At 41.4% G+C, this 18,437-nt stretch overlaps 1 protein-coding gene across 1 annotated transcript in view; it reads left to right on the top strand.

The window, feature by feature from the left end:
• Window positions 1-366: 366 nt before the first annotated feature.
• Window positions 367-18,437, top strand: part of ltk (leukocyte receptor tyrosine kinase) — a 43,399-nt gene continuing 25,328 nt past the window's right edge. Inside the window, 9 exon segments of the mRNA XM_056426271.1 lie at window positions 367-558; window positions 11,913-12,011; window positions 12,841-12,990; window positions 13,292-13,520; window positions 15,459-15,598; window positions 15,781-15,918; window positions 16,854-17,003; window positions 17,518-17,618; window positions 17,701-17,861. Coding sequence (XP_056282246.1) covers window positions 507-558; window positions 11,913-12,011; window positions 12,841-12,990; window positions 13,292-13,520; window positions 15,459-15,598; window positions 15,781-15,918; window positions 16,854-17,003; window positions 17,518-17,618; window positions 17,701-17,861 — 1,220 coding nt within the window. The 5' untranslated portion in view covers window positions 367-506.

Raw genomic sequence — 18,437 nt, forward strand, 5'->3', positions numbered from 1 at the left:
TCTAAATTGAATGCAGGGATTTTACTTGTGAATGAGTATTTTAGGCTTATACACTGGTAATTATGTGTGGCCCATTTGGCAGTTCATTGATCTGTAAGTAAGTGATTTTATCTTTATGGACGACATGCAGCCGCGGAGATAAAAAAACTCTTTTTGAAAGCCCCAAAAAAAACAGATGATAAAAGTGAAAGAGAAAATGAATTTCTTTAGGACCAGGACTATTGGTGGCTCACCGAGGGGGGTGAGGGAGAGAGAGAGAGAGAGGGAGGGAGAGAGAGAGAAAGAGAGAGGGGTTGTCGTCACTGAGCTGCAGCAGCATCAGCATCACCAGAATGAGTAACGGTGCGCAACTTGGAGAAACAACTACTCAGTCCCGAGAAGCGCGTGTGTGTGTGCGCGTTCACCGTGTGCTTCACGAGCCTGTCTGAGAACGTATCCATGAGGACGTAAAGGTGCCCTAAACTGTACGGACTCGGACCTTCTGTGGACCTGCCGACACGAGAGCCATGGATTATATTAGAAACCACAGTACTTATCTATCCATCTTCATGTTGATAGGTAAGGCTTTCACTTTCACTTCAATTAACGTTTGTGTTTAAAGCAACGTTTCCATAGTAAGTACTTTATTAGCAACTTTATTGTTTCTTAATGACTCAATGAACCAATTTTACAATAACATGCAGGTTTTTATTTCAATGTAGAGCACATTTTCAAAATTTTCTTGATCATGTTTCCATCTATTACGCTAAACGCTTCGTTGGATGTGGAGATGCTCTAGGTGGCGCTAACTCTCCGAGTGCAATTATACAACTGCAGAATAAGATGTGTAGAAAGCGCAAGTCGAATGGGAAAAAAAGCAGAAATATGGCACTCATGTTTGTTTTATATTATAATTTGAGGGAGTAACTCAGGGTACATCCCAATACGTTTTATTTGTAATTATATATTCAACAATTGCACATTGCAATTGTATAAATTCTCAATAGAAAAAACGGCAAATACATTTAAACTAACATTCCAGTCTGTTAACGGTCTCCTGATCCCTGCGCATAAATACACAGCGGCTATTCTTCATTTAAATGTACAATCACAGTCACTCGCTCTTATCGATAACATTACTTTCCAACTTTTTTTTCTTCTAGAATGTGCGGAGTTTCTTCTCACATTTTGTCATCGCTAATTGAAACATGCGCAAACACAACTGGATAGTGGCAAATGACTTATGTCAGCTGCTGCGCGCGCTGCGCCTCGCTATAGGACGTCACTCCAGTGGAAAGGTGTCACCAGTTGTCTGCAATCGCCCATTAACGTTTGAGTTCACCTCTCTCTCTCTCTCTCTCTCTCTCTCTCTCTCTCTCCACATCCAGTGTTTTCACATCCACTTTGGGGGAATTTGATTTACATTAATTTACACTGCAGCACGACTACAAGACTTGGCAGGAAACCGGCTCTGCAACTGCTCTCGTCACAGTTTGTGGGTTTTCAGGGCCAGAATATTGTACAGTGTTCACATAGAGACACATTAATAGAGGAACCTATAACCCATCTCTTCAAACGTTAAGGTATCAGTGAGGCAGGTTAATGGTCGGATGTCTAAATCTGTCCTTCTGTACACATGACATCTATTGCATCTGTCCATCCTGGAGAGGGATCCTCCTCTGTTGCTCTCCTGCAGGTTTCTTCCCCTGAAGGGTTTTTTGGGAGTTTTTCCTGGTCCGATGTGAGGTTTTGGGGCAGGGATGTCTATGTGTACAGATTGTAAATTGGGCTATACAAATAAACTGAATTGAATTGAATTGAATGTCACTTTGTCAACTTTTTCGTCATAGCTCATAGCCTTACTGGAGAGAAAAAACACACCTTAAATGTAATATTATTATATTGTTTCAGCTTTGAAAAAACGCATCTGCCCAGATTACATTGTTTACAGAACGAAAATATGTATTTATGCTACTTGCTTATCAGATCCTACCACGCTTAATGTCATATGAATGAAGACAGTGTTTACGACCAGCATGTCATGTGGGCAAAGAAACTATTATGACTTTGAGTTCACTTGGATTCACCAGAGCTGGCCTATTCCTATCACTGTGTCTTCATCTTGCTTCAAATGTTCCCACGGAGCACATAAGTTACATGTCACGAACAGTTTTGAATCAACTGCTCTCATGGTCTTGGATCCTCTCAGTATTATTTCATGCCAGAGGCCTTTTCCCAATAAAGTCGCAGTGAATTCCTTTCCTTATTTCATATTTCTTCAGCAACTCCACCTTTCATTTTGCAGAAGCCAGAGGAGGAGTGTGTCTCTTGGCTTCTGCTCTCTTTGGCATCAGCAGCCACCGACTGCACCATGCAGCTAAGTGGCTCTTACTGCAGTAAATCTATGTGACAGGAGAAAACTTGAAGTTACTTGCTCAACCCCGCTTCTCAGCGTAGCATGAGGGATGCCCATGGCGTGACTTCATTTGACGCTCCTCTTGCATTCTGTCAGCCAATTCAAACGGAGCGCATCGGGGTCAAGGGGCGCCTTGAGGCCCACCCTTAAAACAGGGCTTGACACGACGTTACCGGCCATTCCAACTAGCTCAAATCTTTTCTTTAGGTTGGGCTGCCTGGGGCTTCAGAAAGGGGTTTGGTGGGAAGTGTTTTCGGGAGGGGGTGAGCTTCCATCGGGGCTCCACCGGGGTCATCTTACGTAAACTATGGCTCTCCTCTCCCTCACAGTCAAGCATGGCGCTCCCTGCCATAGAACGCTTCTTGTTTCAGGCAAATAGTGATTGTCCCAGCCTGATGTGTTATTTCTACAAGGCGTGTTATACATCCAAAGTATTGCTACTCTGTGAGTTTAGAGTTTAGCTGCAGTGCAGGATCATGACCCATGTATTGAAATACTTATTGTTATCTTTGCATTGAAAATGCGGAAGGTAATGTTTTGATCGCCGTGTATTTGTATGCGTGCGTGCGTGCTATTCGCAGAAGTCAAAAAGTATTAAACCGAATCGCATGAAATTTGGTGGGATGATTGGTTATTATCCGGGGACCATTTGATTAGATTTTGGGATAGATCGGGTCAAAGGTCAAGGTCATGAAAAGGTCAACATCTTCTTTTTACCATAGCATGTCAATTTATATCTAATTGGCATGCAACTAATGCAAACACTGGAGGTATTGATGCAGTGACAGACTGTTTACTGTTACCTTCTCCCCTCTGGACAGCTTTGCCAAATACCAAGTGGCATCCTTCAAAACAGGACAGACATGTGCAGCTCTAGTTATTAGTTATTCAGAGAAAGTGCTCCTTTTCACACTGTTTACATGCAACGTCCATACCGGGTTTCCCCCTAACTCAGTAAATACAATATTCCTTCTAAGTTGCTGACATGGCGAATGACAATCATTATTCCATTAATATTCCTTTTCACATGCAGCCGTGCATGCTCCGTTATTGTAACCGGCGGCGGATTTCTTCGCATGTTCATTCTTGCCTCAACCATCTTGAAAACGTCGGCGGTGCAATATTTGCGCTTCTACAAAAACCTGATGAAAGCCATTTTTTTCCTAATGTTCAAAATTGTTTGAGTCTTTCCTTCCGACTACCAATGTGTGTAACACCCGGTTCTGTTTCTCCTGTGTTCCGTGTCTGCTGTGTCTCCTCTGTGTCCTCTCTGTCTTAATTGTTTAATTCCCTGCACCTGCCCTCAGCCACTCTTGTCTCGTTACTGTCTGATGTCGTACACCTGTGTTTCCCCCCCTATATATTCTGTCAGGTTCTTGTGACGGGTGAGGCTCAGACGCAGAGTGACAGGCTGGACGCAATATAAATAACAAACAAAAAACACTCTTTAATGAGGCAAAACAGTTTACAAAAAAACAAGGCCCAAACAGGGCAGGCAGAGAATCCAGGTTCAGGGCAGGCAGGGTCAACAGGCAGAACCAGGGACAACAATCCGACAGCAGACAAGGGAAAGACTGACACAATATATAGGGGGGGAAACAGGTGTACGACATCAGGCAGTAACGAGACAAGAGTGGCTGAGGGCAGGTGCAGGGAATGAAACAATTAAGACAGAGAAGACACAGAGGAGACAGAGGAGACACGGAACACAGGAGAAACAGAACAGGGTGTTACAATGTGAGCCTTTCTGTTCTGCATGCGTCTCCACCCCAGCCTTGCAAACTGTTGGCGGTTGGTTTGTGTATAACACACAGAGCTGGCCGTAAACAGGAAGTAGGCCGTGACTTGCAAACTTCATGAAAGTATGCTGTCCAAAGAAATGCTGTATACATTCAGAATAATTCTTTCTTATTCATATATCCTTTTGGAATATATGAATGACCGCTATGACCCGTATCATATTCAGAAAAATACAGGACTATCATCCGGGGAGAGGGATCCTCCTCTGTTGCTCTCCTGAAGGTTTCTTCCCTTTTCCCTTTTTTTCTATTTCTTGGGAGTTTTTCTGATCCGATGTGAGGTCCTGGGTCAGAGATGTGAACAGACTGTAAAGCACTCTGAGGCAAATTCGTCATTTGTGATATTGGGCTGTATAAAATAAACTGAATTGAATTAGTGTGCATAATATAAACGTAGTAGTTGACTCGTGCCTTTATTTCTTCCAATTTGCCCAGAAGCCTCTGCTAATTTTCAAAAGAATGAGGATTGGAAATAAGTTTTTCATTTAATCCCTCCATGGCATTTTGTTTTCAGTTTGCTCCCTTGTTTTCTGTCGGTAACACAAAGCAGACAAATAAAAAATATGTATTTCAGACGATGCTTTTTGACTGACTTGACTTTTAGTGTTATTGAAGCTCTTGGCTGACTGCAACACAGACTTACATACATGGATTTGTGGTAACTTCAGTACTCTAATAACTACTAATTCATACTGAAACCAGCACGGCTCTGATGACTGTAGGTGACTGCAATGGAAATGTCCATTTGAGAAGTAAACACACTGGCTTCTGTCATTACTGGCGATGTTTTTGTTTGGATTGTTGATTGAACATCAGTGACTCTCAAACATCTGTGTTTAAGGTGCCCACAGATAAATGCAAGTTTTTGGGATGTACTTTGGAGACAGTTCTTTTCTTCTTCTTTAAACCCCCTTTGTGTTGATTGTTTCTACCTTCTGACCTATGACCTTCTGAGCCGGCAACAGTCAGCAACACAAAAAGTCAGAGAAAGTTTTTCCGTCCTGTCACAACGTTTGCTGGATGTGTCGTCGTCAGTGTCCACATTCTGCAAAAGAAACAGAGACAGATGATCACAGCGGTGACTCCGGGGCCTCGCTCACTGAGAGCAAAATGAATGTTAAAAAAAGGCAAATAAAAGATTTACGACTAACTTACATGGAAAATATAAGAACCACAGAACAGATAACCTTTGATCGTGAGATAGGTGGTGCTGAATCCAATCAAATAGGTGCCGGTCTCAATCTGGGAAGTCCCTGAGCATGTTCTGGCAGTATCCGGTGCAAATTAAGTCCAGTTCAAGGCAACCGTGGATAGAGCCGGTCAAATTATTTGTTCCCTTAATCTTGTCATGAAAAACAACGGAGATAGAATGAAGAACGGATAATAAGAGACGTGGTCAGGGAGCATCACGCAGAGATAAAACCTAAAGCTGACTTTTGGCTAGAGTGAGATGTTAGACTTGGCATGAAATGTTGAAGCTGCACCTTTTTTCTCAGTACTGAAAGGAAACTGAAGCCATGAAAAACAGAACCGGTATAATGCCTTCATTGATTCTGCTCTGAGTAACGGGGTCAACGATTCAGGGCGTATATATGACCATGGCATCAAAACTGTATCTTCTCTATTTTGTCTATTTTATGACAATTGTAAGGATGTTCTGAAACCGGGCACTTCGCAGATGATGGAAAACAGGCTTCCGGACGCGCGTTGAATTAAGTTGTCAACATTTAATGGCAGGAAGTGTATAACAAACATTCAAGGCCTCACGATCGCGATCTTCATCGGCTCCTCCGCCCTCCTTCCGGCGTCGAGATACCTGTGGAAGAGATCGCTATCTCTAATCCCCAGAGTCTTAGACTCAAAATCAGCCAATCCTCACTCTCAAAGGTGAGTCCAGCCTTTAACACCTAGTGATTGGTTCAAAGTTCCGCTAGAACAGTGGTCGCCAACCCGTCGATCGCGATCGACCGGTCGATCTCGGAGACGTTCCCTGTCGATCTCCAAAATAAAATGAAAATAAAATCAGAAACACATTGTTCCTCGTTCTCGAACATTTTCTGAAGTGTCTTCTGAAACGTTTTCTTCCTGACTGGAACATCGACGTCAGAAAAGATCTCCGCCTGATTTTAATGAACGCCTGAAAGCGGGTTCTCTGACAGCCGTGTTGTCAGCTGTGCTCCCCGAAAGAGGGGAGCGTACCACAAGTGAGGCACAGGGGAAATGCAGAAAGACCTTTATTCATAACTTTACATATTACACAAGTTCAAAGTACAAGGACATACAACTACGTCATCAATAAATAAATGTTGTAATGCCTGTACCTTAGTGTAAATGTTTACGTTACGGCATTTACAGGTTACGCCTGCGCATGCGCAACTGCGGAGATTATTGGCGATTTGCCAGGTTTTACCTCCGTGAGTTTGGCTTTTCTGCTTTTGTCCTTCAAAACAAAAGCTCAACATTGATCTTTTTTTCTTGTCTGATGGAGCAATCTGGTTTACTTGAAAGTGATTGCAATTATATTTATTCTATTATTTGAAAAAGCACAGATGCAGGAGTCACAAATGGTGATTCTCATATTTATTATTATTATAATTATTTAAATCTGAGGATGTCTTTAGGGCTGATGTGAATGTATTCACCAACGGGCTGACTTCAGAACCAGTCCCAGATGATAAAACTTTCATGAATACCACATTTGCCCCGAAAAACTCGTCAGTGAAGTTGAGAAAATCACCAAATCAAAGACCAGGAGCTGGATTACTGACAGCAGCTCACAGACGGCCTCAGACTGTCTGTCTGTGCTTATGAACTAACTACAAGCTCACAGACAGAGTTCAGTCACAGCCATCACACTGACTGGAGTCACATGACTTGATGGCATTATGATGAGAGCTGAACTTACATGAGTTGCACTGACTGATCATGTTGTCAGTGTTGTGTTGTAATGTAAATAAATACAACATTTATATTGGTAGTTCATCCAGCTGCTCATTGAAATGTGTTTTTTCTTGTTCATATTGTGTGTGGTGAACAAATATCTTACTTTTTATATTGCACTTAAATTCTGTGTTCCTGGTCTCATCAATTTGAAAGCTGGACCAATGTGTTTTGATTTCATTCAATTAGAATTAGGCCAAATAAAAAGCCTCAAGTCATAAATCCAGTCTGGACCGTCGTTTTCTCTCAACGCCTCAATAGGTAGATCTTGCCGGTCATGAAGGTGGAGGTCAGTGATCTTGGGCTCAAAAAGGTTGGTGACCACTGCGCTAGAACAATGGAGGGGTCGAATGTCGCTGAACCCCGGTCAAAACGTCACTTCCGGTCAAGTCGCTAAACAAGTATTTTCACAATAAGAGTCCCGTCTATTATTGTCTGCATTAAAGTCACTTTCACAATAAAAGTCCCATGTTATTGTAAGTCACTTCACGGAATTCAACCGGCTTCGTCAATCTATAATTCTAACATACAGTCACTTTCATGCAACATACATTAATTATTGCCATTTTCATTTGCATAGAGTAAACATTACCCCTATGCTTCATAATACATTAATAACAATATTCTCCCTAATATTTTCTATTATAATATCTTTCTATATGTATTAATTAAAAACATAAGACCTCTGCAGATGTTATCAAAATGAACTATTACAACCTAACACCATCAAAAGTAAATACATGTATGGTCGGTTGGTTGAATGTTTTTTTATTCTTGTAGCTTGAACCCATGGATATTAGTGTGTACCCACTCCTGTCTGAGCAGGGCCAATAACACAGACACAAATCCTGTTGTTGACTTTCAAAAGAGACGTTGCTGTTGAGTTAACTTTATGGTGACGTGAAATCGTTGAATTAAAACCGGCAGCTGTCGGGGAAGCAGGAGGAGAAAACAGAACAACAGTCTCCATGTTATGGACTCAAATAACATCTTCATTTGTCACAAGACTTTCATGTTTTGCTGCACTGTGCTCAATCAGATTAGCAGGTGGCCACTGTCTCACAGCGGCGACTTGTGGATAAAAACAATCATTCCGAAAATGTATTTTAAGTCTGTGGTGGAGGATAAACATGCAGCAGCCATAACCGTGATGACCCAGGCTGCTATAATTCTTTGCATCTGTGGATGAAGGACTTCAGAAACATTGACTGTTCTTGTGGTGATTATGGCACATTTCTGCTCAAACAGGCAAACAACATTTTATTACCTTCGCATTGAAAATGCGGAAGGTTATGTTTTGATCGCTGTGCATTTATTTATTTATTTGTATGCGTGTTACTCGCATAACTCAAAAAGTATTAAACCGAATTGCATGAAATTTGGTGGGATGATTGGTTATTATCCGGGGACCATTTGATTAGATTTTGGGATCGATCGGGTCAAAGGTCAAGGTCATGAAAAGGTCAAAATCTTCTTTTTACCATTTACAAAATGCGGAAGGTAATGTTTTGATCGTTGTGTATTTATTTATTTATTTGTATGCGTGTTACTCGCATAATTCAAAAAGTATTAAACCGAATCGCATGAAATTTGGTGGGATGATTGGTTATTATCCAGGGACCATTTGATTAGATTTTGGGATCGATCGGGTCAAAGGTCAAGGTCATGAAAAGGTCAAAATCTTCTTTTTACCATAGCGCGGCCAATTTGTATCCAATTGGCATGCAACTAATGCCAAAATGTTCATAATTCAATGCACAATCTTGTGATATGCGAAGGTATGCGCTCTACCGAGTGCCCGTTCTGGTTTTATAGTTGTTTCCATGAAGCATTTGTGTTTAACATGTTCACCATATTGCTTGAAACACCATTTTAACACACTATCAACAATAATCTGTCTTAAATAAATGCCTGCCGGCCATAAATTTAGGTCCATATAGGCACAGTGAGTGAGCCATGCGGGAGACGGCTCTGGCTCTGCTTAGTCACGGTCATGTTCTGGCCTCATGCCGTATGCATCAATGCTGAACTGAAAGACAGGTTACGAGGGTTTGCACATTTTCAGACTGAGTGGGACTTAGACTTTGTGGTTAGAGATGAAAAGGACCGCTTCAGTCTCCTCCGTTTCCCACCTCCTAAGGATGCTAACCATGATGTCAGGGCGACCACAGTGCCGACCCTGTTAGCTGGGAGAGTTAATGAGGTGGCTGCGGCGATGTGCACGGTGCTAATTAGTACATTATAAGAGCTTTGAGTAATGCACGTACATTTTTAATTGTGTATGGACTTGTTTTGTCAGTTAAATGCTCAAATAAATGTGCTTTTCATTGAGGGCAGGTTTTACCTAAATTCATTCAAGACTCAAGATAATCTACGGAAATTGTTATTCTGTTGTTATTATTGTCTTGATTTTGTTGCTTTATCTGCCAAAGCACTTTGTAAACTCTGTTTTTAAAGGTGCTGCATGACTAAAGTTATTATTATTATTATGAGCAGTTGTATGTAGGAACTAAATAGTAAGAAAGTGACCCATATTTCCATTTCCATGAAGAGAAGGCAGACATCTCTACGGTCTATAACTGATATCAGAGCCAGGCGAGCTGTTTCCAGTCTTTGTGCTAAACTTAGTTCGCCTTCCTCAGGATGTAGCTTGATATTTATCAGAGAGACATAGAAGGGCTATCGACCTTCTCCTTTAATTATTGGCAAGAAAGTGAATAAGCGTGCTTCTTAAATATTTAACTGTTCCTTTAAGGTTTGATTTTATCTTCTCTATATTGCTTTTCTGCGCTTTCATGAGGTAATGTGATGTTCCACTAATGATCCAGTGAGACAACATGCAACCTTCTTTGTTTTATTATTTCCCATGAGGAAACACTTTTAATTGGTATAAAAAAACAATCATTTTCCAGTGAGGACAGTCGTTCTGTGGCTGTTCCAAGAAGATGATTTAAAATGTGCTGTGTCGAACCAAGAAAGGATCTTTATTGTTTTTACCGGAGAGATTTTGAAACACTGTTTTATTCCAATATTAGCACGAGATTATTACTCATGCGGACAGCATTACATCAGAAGACAATGTTAACTGGTCCAAGTCTCAAATGAACTGTCTATCAAAATGAAAATGGTGCCAGATACCAGTTTTGATTATCGTTTGAATTTGTCTTGTTTGTCATTTGCTTTGGATCGTGGACTGGACATGTAACTGGACCACTGGGAGATTGTATGTGTGGACAGTGACAGTTTCTTGTAACTCTACTTAGAAAGCAGTACATGTGTGACCCTCCACAGCTTGACATTTACAAAGACACTGTTGGGACTTCAAACTGTAGCACACATGCACGCTTTAAAATAACCAACATTAATGGAATGAAAGCTTTTCATCATCAACATCACATGTTCTGTTCAGCTACCTTTTCCTAAGTCACCTTTGGTTAAAATGCGTATTGGCTTAAGTGTATGCTGCATTTCATCTTCATATGAATCGCTGTTTGTCAGAGGAAACTAACAGGATGTGCCCGGGTATCTTTGTTGATAAAGGACCCTCTTAGAAGAAACTGAATAGCGGAACAATATACGAGCTAATTGAAGCCGAGCTGCAACCAATTCAATAATAAATTGAGTTATGGCACTTAAGTCTTTTGGAAATACCGATGCCTGATTCCCTGGACATGGATGGCTCTTCTTCTTATATTTGTGTTTTTTTAAAAAAAAAATTTTTATTCTTGTGTGTTGCTGCTACTGGCTCGACAAATTTCCCCTTGGGGATTAATAAAGTATCTATCTATCTCTTCAGGAGTGTGTCTGGATGCAAAAACAGATGGGTCTCAGTGAAGATGTGCATATTTTGTCGTGGACATAAACTAGACTCTTCGTCTATTTATCATCAAAAGTCCGATGTATAATGGAGCTTGTTCTCGAGCAGGAAATGAAGATAAATGTACCGAGGCGAAGAGCTGAAGGGCTGAGTAGATATGAAGAAGTATCTTTCGTTTCCTTTTCGCGCAACCACAAAAGAACGCCCAGTGTGCTCATCGGCTCGGCTGGATAGCGGAAAGGACAGAGTGGTTTAAAGGGAAGTTTCAAGGGACATTTTTATTTCCCCTGTAAATACTTTCTGCTCCATTTATCACCAATTTACTTCATAACCGTTTTCTGTATTTAAGATCTGAGGAAGATTCAGTGAACAGAATCTTTCCACTTGTTCAAAAAGTTTTAGAGTTGGTTCATGCTTTGAGATATTCTTACAGACTTTTAAAAATAAATAAAAAATGATAAATTATAAAATATTTAACTACATTACAGTATATTGAGTAGTTAAAATAGCTGGACCTCTGCACTGTTAACATGTTGCTTACTCTGAGTAGGGTCATTTTTTACAAGGACTTCTTTTGTTTTTGATACTCTAAATACATTTTGCTGCTGATATTTCTTGAGTAATATGTTGAATGCAGGAATTTGTAACATGTAATTGAGTACTTTTATTCCGTGGTATTACTACTATTACATGACTAAGATATTGCAAGACCTCCTCCGCCACTGCAACTCACTTTGAATGTTATTGAAGGAAAAGTGATGGGCTTAGCTTAACTGCATAACAGAGTGAGTGAGGTCAGACATATAACATTGTACATGCTACAGAAAAGTTTGAGTAGAAACACACTGGTGGTCTGAAGGTTCAAAATAAAAGCCAGATGATGACATAACTGAACATATATGTGTATATATATATGATCTGCTAAACAAGTACCGTAACGACTGTCTCTCTGTCTTTCCAGTGAGCAGTACCAGCCATGCACTTTTGGACCGGTTACTTGAGGAGAACTCCTCAGACCAGATGTTTCCTCATCATCTGGACTCAGAAGATGACAGACAGAGTAAGAGTTGTGCACTGATGAGTGACACGAAACAGAAAATATCAGTATTTGCAATAATAACCTGTATTTATGTCATGTAAGTTTGACATTAATCGAAGTGAACATTGGCTCGACTGGAGAGCAAACTTGAGAGGGGACAAAAACAAATGTTAAGTGCACATAAAGCACCTGAAAACTTGATATATTCTTAAAGGTCAGGAATAACAATATCAGTTATCAACCACGAGAAACTTGAGGAACAGAAAACTACTCAGTATGACTCGAGATGTAACGACTATGCTCTCTCAGATGGCGGAATTAAAATCTTACAGTAAAACACGTTTTAGGTAATTTGTGTATATTTAGTTTATTTGCGACAGAAAGAAATGAAAGTGGCTTTCAGTGAAATAACGATATAATAATATCCCCCCCCCCCCCAACATAGACAGATGCACATAGATTTCGATGACATCTGGGCCATGAGTCCAGGAAGTGATTCCTGGAGGTCGTGATCCAGGTGTGACTCCTGCAGCACACCATCATTTAACATTTAGCATTTAACAACTTAGCTTTAAACTACATTATCAACTCTAATGCAAAGCATCTGCATCCATCACCACACGTGGGACATAGACATGTGTTTGTGGACTCGGCGAATGTGGTTAAAACATTTCTCATGATCCAAAGAAAACAAACTAATACATATTTTGTTTATTCTTGCGCTGCCTTTTATATCACCGGTTTGAAACGCACACTTGTTCTCTTGCGAAGAGAGATTTAGTGTGTAATACTCATATTTTTAGAGGATATATAGATGATAGCTACTCTCTTATCCTTCTGCTTTTTTCAGTGACCTCCTGTGATTTTGAGTCACTGTGCCACTGGACTTTATCAAGTCACGGTGCCCAAAGTGACTGGTCAGTGGTGTCGCCACAGCAACCAGAAATCCCTGAGGCGGGGATGATGCCGGAGACTGATCACTCAGTGGGAAGCTCTGACGGTAAGAGTGCACAAGAAGTAAATGAAAGAATACAATTAAAAGAGTACGTCAGGATACCGCTCATGCGTTTTTCTTCTGTGAATCACCCAGTGACGGATCTTTGGACTTACGCAAAGCTCTTTTGAATCCGGGCATCTCCTTGACATTTATTTCGATTTTGTGCTCGAATTATCCAAATGCCTATTCTGAGAATTGTCCTAATGTTAAAGCATTCGTACCGCGATTTATAGGAGTGACAGTATTAGGTGGCTGCTATAAATCTGTCATGCAATGAAATGTCTCCTCTGTTGTATCACTCTAGGGCACTTCCTCCTGCTCAGCTCCTCCCCTGCCGCAGAGGCCTCGAAGAGATGCGAGTTCCACTTAGCCAGCCCGGTCTTGCCAGGAAGCAGCAGGCACTGCCTCTTGCAGGTGGCTCTGTTTGAGTCCGGTCCGGCGGTGGGGAACATCACGCTCCTGATCACGCCACTCCACTCAGGCTCAGCTCTTCACTCGGTGGATCTCACCCACAGGAGGCGTGCTGAACGCAGGTCAACAGACACACTCAGATCAAGCTCTCCGTGCCTCGACGGAGCCAGCTGAGCAGAAAGGATATCTATTTATTATGCTGCGCAGCATGTCCGTTTAATTAGTCTCAAAAGGAAAAAACCCACATTACTGATTGAAGTGCTTGTCAAGTTGAGGTCCAGCATGTGAAATAAATACAAGGGAGCTTCGATTCACTGCAATGAAAGATGACACCGGCCTTCAGACAGAGCAAGGTCACAGGAACTTATTCATTTGGCTATTACTTAGAACTAAAGGTGAAGAAACCAAATGTTCCTCAGCTGTCATGAGACAGCCGCACACATGTGGCCGTGTGGGGACGGCGGTCCGCTGTGTATAGTTTGGGGAATGGGGTCAGGTACTTCCTATCGATCCAACGCTGAAGTACAGACATCCTCAGAGCAGCTAAAAGCATTCATGTGTCTCGATGCAGACGCCGGAGATGAATTTATGTGTGATTGGTTCAGACAGAAGAGAAATGGAGGAGTTGTGCAGTAACTTTGTTAGTGTCTGTTTGATAATGGATTGAGTAATTATATTATTAGGCACACAGACAGTGGTTTTATTTATTCAGCCCACTATTCATAACGCGCGAACCTGTAGATGTCATTTCTAGACCCCCCCCCCTCAATTAAAACACAGTTCCCATCTGATGTAACACCACTTGTACTGTGTTGCTCTGTGGACTGACTGCTTTTAGTATCAAGCAACAGTCCTAACCTTTTTCCTGGAAAGCAAAAGCAGAATAGCCCTGGCTGGAAATGGTTAAATTCTAATGTACGTATGTTCCCGACAGTGAAACAACACCCACTCAACTAAAAGTACAATTTGTTTTAAAGTAACATTATGCAACAATTGTACCTTAAAATAACAGCTTGAAAAAAATTGTGCCGCTACAATGACTTTTAATATGGCGATTTGCGCCTCCGCCATTGCCATCGGGGGTCTGTGGGGAAATAACTCCGCTATGTAGGATTCTGGGGCCGCCCGATCCGGGGCGGATGTACTTCGACCTGCTTTCTGGCAGTGATTACGCAATGTCATATAGTGCCAGTCCACGCTCGCAGCTCCAGTATAAGGGCGAAGCAAGCGAAGTCTCTTGTCATGAATTACACGTTCCAATGTAAATTATGAATATGTAGCTTTTTGGTGTTGTCAACAATATTGTATTCGATCACACGTACTCCACATTCAAACATTTAGAAAACAACGTATATAGGCTGAAAACGCGATCGGTACTTCATCTAAACTAAATGTTGTCATTCTTTTGGTTATGTTAGCATTCATCTCCGATATCACAATGAATAACACTATGCAGTCATATTTATGTAAAATCTTTGAATATTCTTACCTTATCGGTTGACATCATTTCTTGGTTTCTGACTTCGTCTGGTCATCAATACAAGTGTATGCGAGGCTGCATCTATCGTAACTGGGTATTTACGACACTGAAGTAAACGTTAAATACCTCCAAAACTGAAGGGGGCGCTCAAAGGGAAAAACTCCATTATGGGGCTTTAAGCCGTGAAACCATGGGTCTATTTTTAGAGATGGACCCAAAGAGAAGGATTTGTATTGTGACATAGAGCTCAGTGAAGGAGCCATCACAGGGGCGCGTTAAGAGAGGAAACAAGAAACTCTACAGTTATACACACAAATATATATATATATATATATATATATATATATATATATATACTAAGCTTTATTCTTTCTCATTATCGATTGCAAGGTTTGTTTTTAATGCAGTATATTTTCCTACAACTGACTTCAAAAGACACTTTTCTAGGATTGATTGATCTAGGGTGTATATATATATATATATATATATATATGTGTGTGTGTATGTGTAATAACAACAATAGGCTGTAAATTCCTACACCTGACTTCAAAAGGGATCTCTCTCTGATGGATTCATCTAGGGCTGAGTGGGAGGTTCTGGAGACCGTGATTGGTCAGGTGGACGAGCCCTTTCAGGTGATTCTGCTCTACACTTCCTGTTTGGGCGAAGATGGAGGCACCGTGGCTCTGGACTCTCTGGAGCTCACAGACTGTGAATCAGGCGAGTTCGTCATGTGAAACAGGAAACGAGAGACAGGGACTTCAAAATAAGACAGGAAACAAGACACACAAAACTCCAGATCATGACATGTAGCTCATATTTAATGGTGTTCATCTTGATTCTGCTGTTCTCCATGGTGTGTAGTACTGCTGTGTAATTGTTGTGATGTTGCCGGGATGCAGAACAGCAGGGCATCGGACCGGACGCGGCTTGTGGGGAATCTTTCCACTGTGAACATTCAGACGAGTGCATCGACCAGAGCCAAGTGTGCAACTTCCACACCGACTGTCCTTTGGGAGAAGACGAGGGCTTCATCTGTGGTGAGACTTCGTTCAGTCACAGCATGCATGAGGGGGAGGCTTTTTGGAGGGTAATCGTGGCCTTCAATCTTTTATTAGTAACACTTGAGAAGGCATTTATGCAGTCGGCTGTAGAGGTTTCCCCCGATTGTGAGATGACAAATATTTTTTTATTAGATTTTTAATGTGCACCAATGAACTGATTGTGAGAGGGATTGTGAAAACTCAATTCAATTTCTGTGATTGTGGGTGGAGAGTAAAGTCATAAATATACATATGTGGCACCCTGGACATTTTAAGGGCAAATATTGTTGTCAGAATTGTTAGTGTATTGTAGTGTGTTAGTACCTTGCCCCCATCATCCTTATTCTCTTGTTATTATTATTTTAAACGATTTGTGTTCACTTAAAACTCACTTGCTTTCACCTGAAGTAGCTGCAGGGCGATAAATGTGTTCGCCACAAGGTGGCAGTAGCGAGTTTTGCCATGACTGGCACCGTAATTCGTATATAGTGATGTTGGACCTTAAACTATGTTATTCAGGGACTCTTGGATGTATTTGAAAGTTTGAAACCAGCCTGCCAGCTAATAATCCAGACCATTTCAAATTTGAAGGCAGGTTTGAACTTTGAAGCTAATTATTCATGTATAGCTTGATGTCTGCTGTCAAGTTAAACATCCCAGCTTTGTTTTGTTCTGGATGCAAAGAGATGAAATTGTTACCAATCTTCTAATGTGACCGTAAGATGCTAAACAAGCACATGTCCTAGTCTGGGAGAGCTAACAGTAACATGCATCATAAAGCACAGACAAATGAAATCATGAAACACGTCTTCAAATGCTTCGCTGGTTTCTCCAAAATGAAATTCTTCAATCAGGAGAAAATATGGATTATTTCAGCAGCTGTGATCTCTGTTCATCCTCAGATCTGTGTTGACAACGTGTGTCCTCCCCAGGTGCTCTTCCATTTGGCGCTCACTGTTCATTTGAACCGGATGCATGTGGCTGGTCTGTGTCCAACCATCACTCGGCCTGGAGAAGAGTCGCTGGAGACCAACTTCTGGAGAAAGAAGACATGCAGGGTGTCACTCTGCAGAGAACCCCAGGTTGGCTGTGTGTGTGTGTTGGTGTTTGTGTGTGTGTGAGTGTGAGTGTGTGACAACTCAAAAACGTCTTGTCACTACATATCTCACGCTGCTTAGTGTAAAAAAACCGACGTTTTGATATTCTCAAACATGCTTCTCATTTGTTGCTAAAATGTGTATTTATTTATGAATGTGTGTTTGTTGTTGATCGTTGTAGACCCAGATATGAAGAGAAGTGCCTCGTTAGATTACTCTCACGTACCACCACATGAAGAGTTCATGTGAATTATTTAAAATTCATCTGCACGGGGCAGAACATCGGCTTATATTTTATCTACGTTTCAGCTACTCTCAAGCTTTTTATTTTATACGTGGATGGTTTTCGTCTGACAGTAAAACATGTTCATTATGCCTGGCTTTAAAGAATAGCATAAAAAACATTGCAAAGGATTACTGTGTCTCTGACGCCCATTACTTTGAGACGTTTGTCTCATGCTTAGCGTTCTGCTGTCTCACCTCTCTTGTGCGCCCCCAGGGCACTTCCTGTTTCTGCAGGTAAGAGAGACTAATTCCCTACGAGAGGCGTCCATTCAGAGCTCATCTTTCGCTCCCCCAGTCTCGACCACTGCATGTCAGGTGGGTGATGTGCACAGATACACTCGTGGAACAGTTGTTCGATGTTTACTCTTTGCTGAATTGTGTATTTCTTTCCGCACAGATGCGTTTCTCTCTGTACCTTCATGGAGACTTTAACGGCACGCTGCTGGTGTCCATCGAAGAGAACGGGACGACGACCGCTCCCCCGGTCTGGGAGAGAAACCATCAGGGAACGGACGACTGGGAAGACGTTGCCCTGCAGCTGACTGGCCTTCGTCACGGGTGCGTAAAGGGGAGAACAGAAGGGCAGGAGTCGCAGATGATGATGTAATCATGTATGGTGGAGCAAAAGATCAGGCGTGTTCTCATGGATACAAAGGTTACCTCCATCAGTCAACCGTAGAGCCGCCACTTGTTCTTCATCATTCAAAAACAGATATTTATTACCTTCGCATTGAAAATGCGGAAGGTTATGTTTTGATCGCCGTGTATTTATTTATTTATTTATTTGTATGCGTGTTATTCGCATAACAAAAAAAGTTTTAAACCCAATCGCATGAAATTTGGTGGGATGATTGGTTATTATCCGAGGACCATTTGATTCGATTTTGGGATCGATCGGGTCAAAGGTCAAGGTCATGAAAAGGTCAAAATCTTCTTGAATCGCATGCAATTTGGTGGGATGGTTGCTTATTATCCGGGGGCCATTTGATTAGATTTTGGGATTGATCGGGTGAAAGGTCAAGGTCAAGGTCATGGAAAGGTCAAAATCTTCTTTTTACCATAGCGCGGTCAATTTTGATCCAATTGGCATGCAACTAATGCCAAAATGTTCATAATTCAATGCCCAATCTTGTG

The sequence above is a fragment of the Pseudoliparis swirei genome, chromosome 11 (genome assembly GCF_029220125.1).
Source record: "Pseudoliparis swirei isolate HS2019 ecotype Mariana Trench chromosome 11, NWPU_hadal_v1, whole genome shotgun sequence".
Taxonomy (NCBI): domain Eukaryota; kingdom Metazoa; phylum Chordata; class Actinopteri; order Perciformes; family Liparidae; genus Pseudoliparis; species Pseudoliparis swirei.